The following is a 15,703-nucleotide window of genomic DNA, read 5'->3' as shown; positions in this document are numbered from 1 at the left end:
AAGCGCGATTGCATTGGGACAGATTCCGATGTTTTTAGACACATTTACTAGGATAATTCTGGGAAATCCCTTATCTTTCTATTGTGTCGCTAGTGTTTTAGTGAGTTTAATAGTACCTGATAGTCGGAGGGGTGTCTCAGGGGAGTCGACGGCAGCTATGGACAGCACAAGCTCAGCTTTTCTCCGGTAAGAAGCAACTTTTTAACCACAATTTTCTCACCGAAACCTGCTGGTTGACATTTGGTAGGGATCCATGTTGGCTTGACCGCGTTTTGATCCATAGTAAAGTTTCACCTCCAGGAATTTTAAACAAGGAATCACTGTGTGTTTGTGTGGCTAAAGGCTAAAGCTTCCCAACTCCATCTTTGTACTTTGACTTCTCCAATATTAATTGAACAAATTGCAAAAGATTCAGCAACACAGATCTCCAAAATACTGTGTAATTATGTGGTTAAAGCAGACGACTTTTAGCTGTGTGTGTGTGTGCATAGCGCTCATACTTCCTAAAAACCCGTGACGTCTTGCGTACACCTCATCATTACACGACGTTTTCAAGACGAAACTCCCGATAAAATTTAAAATTGCAATTTAGTAAACTAAAAAGGCCGTATTGGCATGTGTTGCAATGTTAATATTTCATCATTGATATATAAACTATCAGACTGCGTGGTGGGTAGTAGTGGCTTTCAGTAGGTCTTTAAAGGGAAACCCTGGTAAGACATTTTGTGTTTTGTTACAAAAAATATATTTTCTTTCATGTTTTTTTTCACTTTTTCTGTTTGCCTTGTATTTTGTTTCCTTTAGGTCAAATAATTGTGGTCATATGGGTGATTGTATCGCCCAGCAATGACAAGCAGAAGTATACTCTGAAGATCAACCACGATTACGTGCCAGAGCAGGTGATCGCCGAGGCCATCCGTAAGAAGACGCGCAGCATGTTGCTCTCCCAGGAGCAGTTAAAGATGTGTGTGCAGGAGTATCAAGGAAAGTACATCCTCAAAGTGTGTGGCTGTGACGAATACTTACTGGAGAAATACCCTCTGAGTCAGTATAAGGTAATCTCATTTCATCTGACGCTTATCCTTTTAAAAAGGCAAAGTACATCTGATCACATTAACATTCAAATGCACTTGACATTCATGAAGTGAAATGTATGAAAGGTTGCTTAAAAGAACATAACACTTAACTAGAATAGGCAATTCCGGTAGGAATTGCATGTGAATGCCGTATGTGCGCAAGCCGCCGATACGTTTGGATGGAACTGAAATGCTTGAATGGCGAGGATGAGTAAAGTGGATTGGATGAGAAATATGGGATTTGTGTATTTGGTGTGTATATTGCTCATTTCTATGTTGCTCATTCATTTTGAATGGAGCAAAATTCCTAGTAATTCCAGTTAATCTGGAAATTTTCAGAGCCGGAAAACATGTAGGTTTGAATTTGCAATAAGAGAGGGAGGAGTGTGTGGATGTTAGAAAGGTTTATATTGGGTGAGAAATATGGGAGTTGTAGAACTTTGAAAATGTCCGTTTATTTAAATGGGAATTTCCTGGGGATTTGGGGAAAACAGAGAATTTTCACAATCACTATTGTCCTAGAGCAGTGGTTCTCAACCTTTTTTCAGTGATGTACCCCCTGTGAATATTTTTTAAATTCAAGTACCCCCTAATCAGAGCAAAGCATTTTTGGTTGAAAAAAAAGAGATAAAGAGTAAAATACAGCATGGTCTTTATGTAAAATGTACTTCTTGATGTTTTGTTTTTACTGAAACCCAGCATTTTGGTCTGCGTTTTCAAGTAACTTTGACATCTTGTGGTGTTATATTCAAGATTGTTAAATTAAGGATTATTCTACATTAAAAATACCAACCAGGTTTTGTGTGATGTGTTTTATGGGATCAAGGGTGATTTTTAGCTTGCTTAATTTCCAATAAATTTTGAGTTGGGTACATATAAATCAATTTCGCTTAGTAACCAAAATAATTTCATTTTAGCTGTATTTGTTAAAAATTTGTCTGACAAATGTAAATCAATTTCGCTTAGTTATTGCAATAATTTCATTTTGGCTTTATTTGCTAAAAATTAGTTGGACTAACTAATTTTTATTGTGTTGCGAGAATGTACTAATTTTGAGTTGGGGCAACTTATATTTGTTGGATGGAAATCCTGCCCTCATTTTAATTGAGTTCATCCTCTGAGTAATTTTTTTGAGTGTATGTCATCAGTTTCTGATTTATTAATTTGTATAACTGTGCAAAATATTGCTCATTTGTAGTGGTCCTTCTTAAACTATTTGGGAAAAAAAGATATAAAAATAACCAGTGATTCAAATATAAAAAAGATAAAGATTTCTACACATAGAAGTAATCATCAACTTAAAGTGCCCTCTTTGGGGATTGTAATAGATATCCTTCTGGATTCATGAACTTAATTGTAAATATTTCTTCACAAAAAAAGAAATCTTTTAAGTCAATATTTATGGAACATGTCCACAAAAAAATCCAGCTGAATATTGCATTGTTGCATTTCTTTTCACAGTTTTGTTCATATTTTGTTGAAGTATTATTGAATAAATATATTTATAAATGATTTTTGAATTGTTGCTATTTTTAGAATATTTTTGAAAAACCTCAAGTACCCCTTGGCATACCTTCAAGTACCCCTAGGGGTACGCGTACCCCCATTTGAGAACCACTGTCCTAGAGGATATGAATTGGGTTTGCGTTGGAGTTGTTTTAATCAGTCGAAAAATCTTGATGTAGTAACACCTTGTAACTGAGAATTAGTATTTCGGAATTCCCAGAATTCTGGTAAACCAGGAATTTATACGGAACAAAAAAGGTAAGTTTGACGTCCCAACTGAGTGGAATGTTTTGATGGTAGAATGGTTGGAATGGTTTGAAAATATAGGAAGAGAAGCCCAAATAAAAAAACGTGGAAATAGGCCTTTAATTCCTGGAATTTTTTTGAACTTGGAAAATAGGATGTGTTGAAAGTGGAACAGTTTGAATTGGGTGAGAAATGTGGGAATTGTGCCATTATGAAGATCGGCCCGTTCATTTTCAATGGGAAAAATGTCAACGAAAACCTGGAATTCCTGGTAATCTTGAGTATTTGTAGAATTCAGAACCGGAAAACATGTAGGCTTGAATTTGCAGGAAGAGAGGAGTGTGTGGATGGTAGAACAATTTGTATTGGGTGAGAAATATGGGAGTTGTAGAACTTTGAAAATGTCCATTTATTTAAATGGACATTTGGGCAAAACAGAGAATTTTTGAAAATATAGATAACATCCCAATTGTCCTATATGATATGAATTGGGTTATTGTTGGAGTTTTTTTAATCGGTCGAAAAATCTTGACGTTGTAACACTTTGCAACTGAGAATTAGTATTTCTGAATTCCTAGAATTTTGGTAAAACCAGGAATTTATACAAAAAAAAAGATAAGTTTGATGTCCCAACTAAGTGGAATCTTTTGATGTTAGAATGGTTGGAATGGGTGGAAGGATACAGGAAGAGAAGCCAAAATAAAAAAGGTGGGAATAGGCCTTTTATTCCTGGAATGTTTTTTAACCTAGAAATTGGTAGTAAGAATGTCCAAGATGAGTGGAATATGTAGAAAGTGGAAGGGTTCGAATCGGGTGAGAAATGTGGAAATTGTGCCAGTATGAAAATCGACTCGTTAATTTTCAATGGGAAAAATGTCCACAAAAACCTGGAAATTTGGGGACTTTTAGAAAACAGAATTTTTCAAAATGTAGCTAACATCACAATGGTCCTAGATTTTATGATTTGGGTTGTTGGAGTTTTTTTAATCGGTCGAAAAATCTTGATGTGTTTTTTTTTGTAATTGAGAATTAGTATTTCGGAATTCGTAGAATTTTGGCAAAATCAGGAATTTATATGAAAAAAAGGTATGTTTGATGTCCCAAATAAGTGGAATGTTTTGATGGTAGAATGGTTGGAATGGGTTGAAAAATACGGAAAGAGAATTTTTCTAAATATAGATAACTTCACAATTGTCCTAGATTATATGAATTAGGTGCAAGCATGAAAATCGGCCTGTTTATTTTCAATGGGCAAAATGTCCACGAAAACCTGGAATTCCTGGTTATTTGGAATATTTGAAAAGTTCAAAATATGGTTGCCCTTGATTCCTGACTGAGCCGCACATTTTGATGCCAGAGGTTAAGATTGGATGAAACCTTAGACGTCTGAAAGTCTGCAAATTTTGGCAGAATATGAAGAAAAATTATAATTATGTTTGATGTTGCACGTTTTTAGTTCAATAAATGTCACATTGTCTGTCCACAGTATGTTCGCAGTTGCATTATGTTGGGGCGAATGCCCAACTTGATGCTGATGGCGAAAGACAGCTTGTACTCCCAACTGCCGAGTGACAATTTCACCATGCCGTCGTATGCAAGGAGAATATCAACAGCGACGCCCTACATGAATGGGGAAACAGCCACCAAGTCTTTATGGACTATCAACGGAAAACTGAGGATCAGAGTGCTCTGTGCCACTTACGTCAATGTCAATATCAGAGACATAGACAAGGTATACTATAAATGCAGCAGATAAACTTAGTCAGCTCTTATTTGAAATTTTGTTGGTATGCTAGGTTTAGTTTTCAGGTAGAGCATTTTATGGTGTTGACCTGAATATAGGATGACACTTCTTTACAAAACAAACTGATGGCAATATTCCTATTATGTGGCAGCCCGGCACAAATACATGTTATACGCTAAACATTTGGTGCTAACTGCTAGGTGACGGAATGAATTGTAATTACGCTTCTTAACACCAACACTGAAGGCCAGAGAATACGATTTAGAAAAAAACGGTGTTTTTGAAAATATCAATATTGGTGTAGACATAGCCTTAGATTATTATTGTTATTTACATAATTATGCTCAAATTAATGCCTCTATTTATTAAACCACACACTCTCTTATAGCTGCATCGCGAATGGGCTACGATGGAACTAATAGCAAGTTCTCCACTTAGCACTGGGTGCAAAAAACATTGGCATTAACATCTGTGGCTGTAGACAACTTCCCGATGTAGGTTTTATCAACTTCACAAGATTCTGAGTGGTCAGCATCCAGCAGTTTTATCTACCTCTGAATGCGCTTTACAAATGTTGGTTGTAAGTAGGGCTGGGCGATATGGCCTTTTATTAACATCTCGATTTTTTTAGGCCATGTCACGATACACGATATATATCTCAATATTTTGCCTTAGCCTTGAATTAACACTTGATGCATATAATGACACCAGTATGTTGATTTTATGTGTCTACATTAGGGGTGTGACGCTACACAAAAATTTCGGTTCGGTACGTACCTCGGTTTAGAGGTCACGGTTCAGTTCATTTTCGGTACAGTAAGAAAACAACAAAATATAAATTGTTTGGGTTATTTATTTACTAAATTTGTAAACAATGGCATAACATACATATACGCACAGGGTCCATTGTGGTCAACATATATAAAATAAAAACTAAATAAGATAAGGCTCGGAATGGGGTCTTACAAAACCTTTCTACATATAAAGTGCTTTTTTTGATTGATTGATTGAGACTTTTATTAGTAGATTGCACAGTACAGTACATATTCCGTACAATTGACAAACACCCCCAATAAGTTTTTCAACTTGTCTAAGTCGGGGCCCACGTTCATCATGCAGAGAGGGAAATAACAGCTAAGTCAATTTACCAAAACTGTATTTATAAACAGTTATTAAAGGGGAACATTATCACAATTTCAAAAGGGTTGAAAACAATAAAAATCAGTTCCCAGTGGCTTGTTGTATTTTTTTGAAGTTTTTTTCAAAATTTTACCGGTCCCGGAATATCCCTAAATAAAGCTTTAAAGTGCCTTATTTTCGCTATCTTCGAAACCACTATCCATTTCCCTGTGACCTCACACAGTGCTGCCAATACAAACAACATAGCGGTTACCACAGCAAGATATAGCGACATTAGCTCGGATTCAGACTCGGATTTCAGCGGCTTAAGCGATTCAACAGATTACGCATGTATTGAAACAGATGGTCGGAGTATGGAGGCAGATAGCGAAAACGAAATTGAAGAAGAAATTGAAGCTATTGAGCGAATAGCTTTTGACGCTATACGGCCATAGTGTGGGTGTACCTAATGAAGTGGCCCATAGCATGGCTGCCTTATTAGCATCGCCGGTAAAATGTGCGGACCAAACGATCGGGACTTTCGCATCTTGTGACACTGGAGCAACTTAAATCCGCATTAAATGTGGGTATCTAGTTTCAAATGTTCATACAGCTAGCGGAACTAGCATGTTGGCATCGATTAGCGTAGCATGTTAGCATCGATTAGCTGGCAGTCATGCCGTGACCAAATATATCTGATTAGCACATATGTTAACAACATCAACAAAACTCACCTTTGTGATTTTGTTGACTTAATTGTTGCAAATGCATCTGCAGGTTATCCATACATCTCTGTGCCATGTTTGTGTTAGCATCGCAGGTCAAATGTGAAGACACTTTGGTACATTCAATGGGGGTCTGGCGGCAGATTTCTTGCCAGTGGTGCAACTTGAATCCCTCTCTGTTAGTGTTGTTACACCCTCCGACAGCACACCGACGAGGCATGATGTCTCCAAGGTTCCAAAAAATAGTCGAAAAAACGGAAAATAACAGAGCTGAGACCCGGTGTTTGTAATGTGAAAATGAATATGGCGGGTGTGTTACCTCGGTGACGTCATTGCTAAAAGAGCGATAAACAGAAAGGCGTTTATTTGCCAAAATTCACCCATTTAGAGTTCGGAAATCGGTTAAAAAAATACATGGTCTTTTTTCTGCATCATCAAGGTATATATTGACGCTTGCATAGGTTTGGTGATAATGTTCCCCTTTAAATTTATTGAGGTTTTTTTTCGCTCTTGCTGTGAATATATTCGATTGATCATTAATGATTCGTACTTAGTGAAAATGTGTTTATCCAGGTCATGTCCAGAACTAATTAACAGCGATGAACAAATTAAGACTGTATTCATGTTGTGACTTTTTTAGCACGGAGCCTTTGGTTGGGTGGAGAAACGTACTGAATTCCCTGAAATCCCACATGACACACATTAAAAGTGGAAGACAGAGAGTTTTTTCTTGCGTCATCCATTTACTCTGTATCAAATACTGAGTCGTGACTGATTACAGTGCTAAGAAGACAGCTGAGACACACTCTTCCGTTGTTTGGTAGCACTTTCCGCGGCTCGTTTTTTGTAGTATTATTGAAACGAACAAAAAAACTGCAAAAAATGTTAAAAGAGATCAAAAAGGCATCATAATATGAAGTCTTATGTTCAGGTCAATAGTGTACTTAATTGTTGACATAGGCTGGCATTGAGGTCAATAACGTATGCAATGTTTGTTTGCCGCGGCTTTAGATCTATGTGAGGACTGGGATATACCACGGTGGAGAGCAGTTGTGTGACAATGTCAACACCCAGCGCGTGCCTTGTTCGAATCCCAGGTAGTTCACAATAATCCTATGAATGTTCTTTTTATAAAACAATGTGGCTTGGCTTAATATTTAGATTTTTTTAACACGCCTTCCGTGTTGATTGCAGGTGGAATGAGTGGCTCAACTACGACATGTTCATTCCAGACATCCCCCGTGCTGCCCGCCTCTGCCTCTCCATCTGCTCTGTCAAAGGAAGGAAGGGAGCAAAAGAGGTGAGCAGAAATCTCCCGTCCAACGGCAAAACCTAGTAACTCACTTCTAGCTGATTTTGAGAAAACAAAGGAAAACCAATCTATCTTGATGCTGTCTTACAAAGATCTACAAAGTCATCAAACGTATAGATGTTTTCTTGAGCTTTCATTTTCTTACCGATTGAATCTGCTCTCATGAAAGTGTGCCCTTTCTCCAGATATTTTATCACAATTTTGGGTGGGCCCCATTCTGCGTTTGCACATTGGACAGCGTCCAGTTTTTATTTTGTCCTCCACAGTTATCTGCCCAAAAGAGTATGCAAGGGGAAGAATCAAGAACAATACATTTAATGAAGGTGCTTGCAACGTCCTGGGCCAATCTTCCAAATATCCCCTCGTGCCATAATATCACATAATCAGGTTGACCGTCGGCCCCCATTCGTGCAAATGTCTCATTAAAGACAATAAGGCGACTGACAAAAAAGCTCCGATTGGTCCCTTGAGATACTAGGTTTTTCTGTTGTATCTACGCGGTTATGTGGTAGTTGCTAGGTCCTGCCATGCGCTTACTTACGGAAAAAATTACAATATCGCGAAGCATATCACCTAGGAACTCCAAATTTATTATTAGCTCAGTTTTGACCAAAATTGAGTTACTGGGTTTTGCCTTTGGACGGGAGAAATGATGCTTGTTACTTGGCTTCAGACAGCCAAAACTACTGTTGGGAACGGTTCACTCTAATCTGGCTTTCGCTTTCACAATTGGATGGTGACGGCTCCATCTACATAAACCGTATCTATCTCCTTCAATTATACTGTTACTAAAAAACTAAAGGAAGAGGAACTAACGTGTACTGTACACACTGACTGCTGTCTGTAATAAATTGTCAGCATTTTCATGAAAATCCTTTGTCTATACAAAAAGTAAACAGTATTGGAAGTTGTAGTTCCTGTTATAAGGGCTTTTTATAGTACTATTTGTGTTTTTCTTATAATGTTCCTATGCATTATCTTACTGTCATTTCCTCATAGGAGCATTGCCCCCTGGCGTGGGGCAACATCAACCTGTTTGACTACACTCACACATTAGTAGCAGGGAAAATGGCACTTAACCTATGGCCTGTCCCACATGGCCTGGAAGACCTACTTAACCCCATCGGCGTCACTGGTTCGAACCCCAACAAGGTAAGCCAATGTACTAGAACCCCAATTTACGATCTTAATTGGTTCTTGAAGAGGGTTTGTAAATAAAAAGTGTGTTCATTGAAGCAAATTTCAATGTACAAACATGAATAATGTGTTTCAGTCCATATTTTGGTAATGATTCATACACTTTGAACACAATATAAAGCGATATCAAAAATTATAACAAGGGAGTGATGTATTAACTTTCTATTTTATAACAAAGTCAAAACAACAACAACAAGCTTAACTGGGTGCTGGTTAGCGCCTTGCATGGCAGCTCCCTCCATCATTGTGTGAATGTGTGTGTGAATGGGTAAATGTGGAAGTAGTGTCAAAGCACTTTGAGTACCTTGAAGGTAGAAAAGCGCTATACAAGTCATCAATCAATCAATGTTTATTTATATAGCCCCAAATCACAAATGTCTCAAAGGACTGCACAAATCATTACGACTACAACATCCTCGGAAAAAGCCACAAAAGGGCAAGGAAAACTCACACCCAGTGGGCAGGGAGAATTCACATCCAGTGGGACGCCAGTGACAATGCTGACTATGAGAAACCTTGGAGAGGACCTCAGATTTGGGCAACCCCCCCCCCCCTCTAGGGGCCCGAAAGCAATGGATGTCGAGCGGGTCTAACATGATACTGTGAAAGTTCAATCCATAGTGGCTCCAACACAGCCGCGAGAGTTCAGTTCAAGCGGATCCAAGACAGCAGCGAGAGTCCCGTCCACAGGAGACCATCTCAAGCGGAGGCGGATCAGCAGCATAGAGATGTCCCCAACCGATACACAGGCGAGCGGTCCATCCTGGCTCCCGACGAGCGGTCCATCCTGGGTCTCGACTCTGGACAGCCAGTACTTCATCCATGGTCATCGGACCGGACCCCCTCCACAAGGGAGGGGGGGACATAGGAGAAAGAAAAGAGGCGGCAGATCAACTGGTCTAAAAAGGAGGTCTATTTAAAGGCTAGAGTATACAGATGAGTTTTAAGGTGAGACTTAAATGCTTCTACTGAGGTAGCATCTCGAACTGTTACCGGGAGGGCATTCCAGTGTACTGGAGCCCGAACGGAAAACGCTCTATAGCCCGCAGACTTTTTTTGGGCTTTAGGAATCACTAATAAGCCGGAGTCTTTTGAACGCAGATTTCTTATGGTACAATACAATCGGCAAGATAGGATGGAGCTAGACCGTGTAGTATTTTATACGTAATTAGTAAAACCTTAAAGTCACATCTTAAGTGCACAGGAAGCCAGTGCAGGTGAGCCAGTACAGGCATAATATGATCAAACTTTCTTGTTCTTGTCAAAAGTCTAGCAGCCGCATTTTGTACCAACTGTAATCTTTTAATGCTAGACATGGGGAGACCCGAAAATAATACGTTACAGTAATCGAGACGAGACGTAACAAACGCATGGATAATGATCTCAGCGTCTTTAGTGGACAAAATGGAGCGAATTTTAGCGATTTTACGCAGATGAAAGAAGGCCGTTTTAGTAGCGCTTTTAATGTGTGACTCAAAGGAGAGAGTTGGGTCGAAGATAATACCCAGATTTTTTACAGAGTCACCTTGTTTTATTATTTGGTTGTCAAATGTTAAAGTTGTATTATTAAATAGAGGTCGGTGTCTAGCAAGACCGATAATCAGCATTTCCGTTTTTTTGGCATTAAGTTGCAAAAAGTTAGCGGACATCCATTGTTTAATTTCATTAAGACACGCCTCCAACTGACTACAGTCCGGCTTGTTGGTCAGCTTTAGGGGCATGTAGAGTTGGGTGTCATCAGCATAACAGTGAAAGCTAATACCGTATTTGCGTATGACGTCACCCAGCGGCAGCATGTTGATGCTGAAGAATGCAGGGCCAAGGACCGAACCCTGGGGAACTCCACACGTTATCTTAACATTGTCCGAGGTCACACTGTTATGGGAGATGCACTGCATCCTATCAGTAAGATAAGAGTTAAACCAAGACAGGGCTGAGTCTGACATACCAATTCGTGTTTTGATACGCTCTAATAAAATATTATGATCGACGGTATCGAAAGCAGCGCTAAGATGGAGGAGCACTGACTTTTTAACCACAATTTTCTCACCGAAACCTGCTGGTTGACATTCGGTAGGAATCCATGTCGGCTTGACCGTGCTCTGATCCATAGTAAAGTTTCAGCTCCGGGAATTTTAAACAAGGAATCACCGTGTGTTTGTGTGGCTAAAGGCTTGAGCTTCCCAAATGAATTGTACAAATTGCAAAATATTCAGCAACACAGATGTCCAAAATACTGTGTAATTATGCCGTTAAAGCAGACTACATTTAGCTGTGTGTGCGCGTAGCGCTCATACTTCCTAAAAACGTGTGACGTCTTGCGTACACGTCATCATTACGCGACGTTTTCAAGACGAAACTCCCGGGAAATTTAAAATTGTAATTTAGTAAACTTAAAAAAGCCGTATTGACATGTGTTGCAATGTTAATATTTCATCATTGATATATAAACTATCTGACTGCGTGGTCGGTAGTAGTGGGTTTCAGTAGGCCTTTAAAAATACAACAAGCCCAGAGTAGCTTTTAGGGTTTTTTGAGACAAACCTTAGCAGGTGAAGACAACACCAGAGGCATTATCAGGATAAATCTCAGTTTGTACCCAAACGTTGATAATAAAGATATTATAAATACTTATTTATACAAACATGCAGTCTTGCAAATGTAATATTTCGTAAAGTTAACTGATTGGAATGAAACAAAAAAATACTGTATAACACAAGATTATCTTTTCACCAGCACCAAGCTGCTAATGAATTCTTGATATTATGGAAATTGAAGTATTGTGCAATTCAATACATATGTTGTTTGTTTTAAACCTGTAGGAAACCCCTTGCCTGGAGTTGGAGTTTGACCATTTCAGCTCTCCAGTCAAATTCCCAGATATGACCGTTATTGAGGACCATGCAAACTGGAATATATCCAGAGAGCTTGGCTTTAATTACTCACACACAAGTTTGGTAAGAAATCACACATGTCTCGTTTATCACCAAATCCAACATAATTAAATGACCTATTCTAAAAAAGTTTCCCCACTGATATGGCTATTTACTTTGTTATCATGTGGTACAAAAGAGCAACAGAGTGGCCCGAGACAACCCTTTCACAGACAGCGACAGTGAGCAGCTTCGTTTAGTGTGTAACCGAGACCCTTTGTCTGAGATCACTGAGCAGGAGAAAGACTTTGTATGGAGGCACAGGTGGGTGCTTTGATTTTCAAGACTGCTAGTGTTTATATGATCTTAAAAAAGTCTGCTAATATTGTATGACTTTCTTGCTATTACAAAATATAATAATGTTCTTTCCTGTACCTCCCAAAGACATTATTGTGTCAACATGCCCGACATCCTTCCCAAGATACTCCTCGCTGTGAAATGGAACTCCAGAGATGAGGTTGCACAGGTGAGCTCAGGTTTCCATTGCTGAAACGTCTTTACTCTAAACAACATTGTCTGGAGAAACAGGCAAACAGCAGATTTTTAAAATGATAGCACACACTGGTCTTGCAGGTTTGTTATCAAATGCGTTTATCATAACTCAGCGTATGTTTCCTTTCCTCCTATCAGATGTATTGCCTTCTGAAGGACTGGCCAGCCATCAAGCCAGAACAAGCCATGGAGTTGCTGGACTGCAACTTTCCCGATCCTATGATCAGAGATTTTGCCGTAAAGTGCCTTGAGACATATTTAACTGATGACAAGCTGTCACAGTACCTCATTCAACTGGTTCAGGTGAATGCAATTATGTTGTATGCATTAGATCAAGGGTTTTCAGTTACAATGGAGTAAGGTTAGTTTATGACAATTTTCTCATAGCGAAGGTCCGAATCTTATATTGCCCTAAATGACATCAAACAAACTAGCCCATGTGAATGTATTTATTGCTACCCATAGGTAACCGATGTCAAAGTAAATAAGACTTCTAGCCACAGGCCTAATTTACAATACTCGTCCCTGGTTAGGGTTTTAAAAAAACGTTGAGAAAAGTGAAGAACACATACAAAAAGATTAAGTAGCCCCATTTTGTCCATACTTCATCCAGTTGCAGTGCTCACACTTCTGATTTTCCTTGAGACACTTTTTCAGTTTTTTGGAGAAATGTTTAATGTCCGACTGTGACTTTAACTCCAGTGGCAAATAGTTGTGAGGCTGACTGCAGCTCGAGTCTGCACACCTTCACTAAATAGACTGAGAGATAAATAGATAGATAGATAGAAAATTAAAATTAGAAATGTATAAAATTATTTAAAAGTCATGTTATATATTTGGGTAATATGGTGATGATGATATAAAATGAGGCTGCAATGATTCATTGATTATTCAATTACAAAAAGGTTTTGATTTATAGTCTATTGCTTCAATTAATTATCTAATGAGTGTAACTTAAAAACATTTATAAAATTCGGACTGCATTGAGTGCCTGTAGGTTAAAATATGTGGATGTAGTGCGTGAATCAACGCCGTGATCTGTTTGGCGGCCAAGAGTTTAAAAAAAAGAAAATTAATGCACAGGTTCGAAGTTTTAATGATGGGAATTTATGTATGGAATGAAGTTATAGTAAGCAGAAAAAATGTTTATTTCAAATATTTTTCCTCAAATTTGCATTGAGGCTATAAATTGAGTTTTATCTTATTACTCAATCAATCGAACAAACTACTTAATCGATTTTTCAATTACTAAATAATACAGGGAAACCTCAATTTTACAAACTTAATTGGTTGTTAGTTGTTTAAAGGGTTCTTAAATGGAAACTTTTGTACAGTGAAGCAACTTTCTCCAAAAGATACAATGTAAATATGAATATTGGTTTCTAGCCTCAACAAAAGTCCATATTTTAGTTAAAGGGGAACATTATCACAATTTCAAAAGGGTTAAAAACAATAAAAATCAGTTTCCAGTGGCTTGTTGTATTTTTTGAAGTTTTTTTCAAAATTTTAAAGGTCCCGGAATATCCCTAAATAAAGCTATAAAGTGCCTTATTTTCGCTATCTTCGAAACCACTATCCATTTTCCTGTGACGTCATACAGTGCTGCCAATGTAAACAAACAATGGGAATACCACAGCAAGATATAGCGACATTAGCTCGGATTCAGACTCGGATTTCAGCGATTCAACAGATTACGCATGTATTGAAACTGATGGTTGGAGTACGAAAGTATTGGAGAAGAAACTGAAGCTATTGAGCGAATAGTTATTGACACTATTCATAGCCATAGCATGGCCGAATAGCTGCGTTTGCATCGACGGTAAAATGTGCAGACCAAACGATCAGGACTTTCGCATTTTGTGATAATGGAGCAACTTAAATCCGTCGATTGGTAAGTGTTTTTTTCGCATTAAATGTGGGTGGAAGGAAACGTAATATAGTTGCAAATGCATCTGCAGGTTATCCATACATATCTGTGCCATGTCTGCTTTAGCACCGCCGGTAAATAGCATGTTAGCATCGATTAGCTGGCAGTCACGCCGCGACCAAATATGTCTGATTAGCACATAAGTCAACATCAACAAAACTCACCTTTGTGTTTTCATTGACTTTATCGTTGCAAATGCATCTGCAGGTTATCCATACATCTCTGTGCCATGTCTGTCATCGCCGGTAAATAGCATGTTAGCATCGATGAGCGTAGCATGTTACCATCGATTAGCTGGCAGTCACGCCGCAACCAAATATGTCTGATTAGCACATAGGTCAACAACAAAACTCACTTTTGTGATTTCGTATCATTGCAAATGCATCTACAGGTTATCCATACATCTCTGTGTCATATCTGTCATCGCCGGTCAAATGTGAAGACACTACAGTACATTCATTGGGGGTCTGGCGGCAGACACTTTCGCATCTTCGGTGCAACTTGAATCCCTCCCTGTTAGTGTTGTTACACCCTCCGACAACACACCGACGAGGCATGATGTCTTCAAGGTTAAAAAAAATAGTCGAAAAAACGGAAAATAACAGAGCTGAGACCCGTGTGTGTAATGTGTAGAAAATAAAAATGGCGGCTGTATTACCTCGGTGACGTCACGTTCTGACGTCATCGCCACCAAAGCAATAAACAGAAAGGTGTTTAATTTGCCAAAATTCACCCATTTAGAGTTCGGAAATCGGTTAAAAAAATATTTGGTCTTTTTTCTGCACCATCAAGGTATATATTGACGCTTACATAGGTCTGGTGATAATGTTCCCCTTTAAGTGTTGTACAATTAAGTGCTATACAGTGCTGTATATCAAACATACATAACAAGGTGATGGAGGAGTGGGATGGGTAGGAAGAGGGAAAAGGGAGACGGTGTGAGTGAGTGAGAAAAAGGGGAGGGGGAATGAAAGTGCTGAAATGAGGGAGTTTTCTCCTTCCGTGAAAAAAAGCTTTCTCCTCACAATTGGAGACTTGCTGCAGTGGGAGGCTGGCCTCCTCAATCTCTTCCATGCGAGCAAGCACAAAATGGCTGCCAGCGGGACACACAATGAAGGAAAGAAGCCTTCGACACAGGCACATGGTTCGCACACTTACACTAATCCGGGGTCAGAAAACGTGCAGGTCGCATCACTGCAGACCCCTCACATCCTGGTCCCGAACTGTTCAAACTCCTCCCCTACGACAGGCGTTACAAATCAAAGTACGCTCTTATAACAGATTAAGCAACTGTTAAGTGCATAAACACCAGTTTAGCAGGAACTACCGGTAAAATACTCAAACAGTGAGGCAGAGAACATCCTTGAACATTTTGAAATTGTCGGAACATACTGTATATTGGGTGGTCCATTCACATTTGAAGGGG

At 38.9% G+C, this 15,703-nt stretch overlaps 2 protein-coding genes across 5 annotated transcripts in view; both read left to right on the top strand.

Moving 5' to 3' along the window:
- Window positions 1–15,703, top strand: part of LOC133545263 (BMP/retinoic acid-inducible neural-specific protein 3-like) — a 1,164,151-nt gene that overhangs the window by 479,862 nt on the left and 668,586 nt on the right. The window lies entirely within an intron of this gene.
- The window catches only part of LOC133545094 (phosphatidylinositol 4,5-bisphosphate 3-kinase catalytic subunit alpha isoform), a 95,551-nt gene that overhangs the window by 27,921 nt on the left and 51,927 nt on the right, over window positions 1–15,703 (top strand). Inside the window, exons 4-12 of the mRNA XM_061890429.1 lie at window positions 805–1,055; window positions 4,315–4,560; window positions 7,428–7,513; window positions 7,611–7,716; window positions 8,728–8,880; window positions 11,748–11,882; window positions 11,998–12,122; window positions 12,243–12,324; window positions 12,489–12,653. Of these exons, the coding sequence (XP_061746413.1) occupies window positions 805–1,055; window positions 4,315–4,560; window positions 7,428–7,513; window positions 7,611–7,716; window positions 8,728–8,880; window positions 11,748–11,882; window positions 11,998–12,122; window positions 12,243–12,324; window positions 12,489–12,653 (1,349 nt within the window). The remainder of the gene's footprint in view (window positions 1–804; window positions 1,056–4,314; window positions 4,561–7,427; window positions 7,514–7,610; window positions 7,717–8,727; window positions 8,881–11,747; window positions 11,883–11,997; window positions 12,123–12,242; window positions 12,325–12,488; window positions 12,654–15,703) is intronic.

Source organism: Nerophis ophidion, linkage group LG28 (assembly GCF_033978795.1).
Source record: "Nerophis ophidion isolate RoL-2023_Sa linkage group LG28, RoL_Noph_v1.0, whole genome shotgun sequence".
In the NCBI taxonomy this organism is placed as follows: Eukaryota; Metazoa; Chordata; class Actinopteri; order Syngnathiformes; family Syngnathidae; genus Nerophis; species Nerophis ophidion.
Note: the sequence above shows the minus strand (reverse complement) of the source record. Positions and strands in the feature narration are given on the sequence as shown.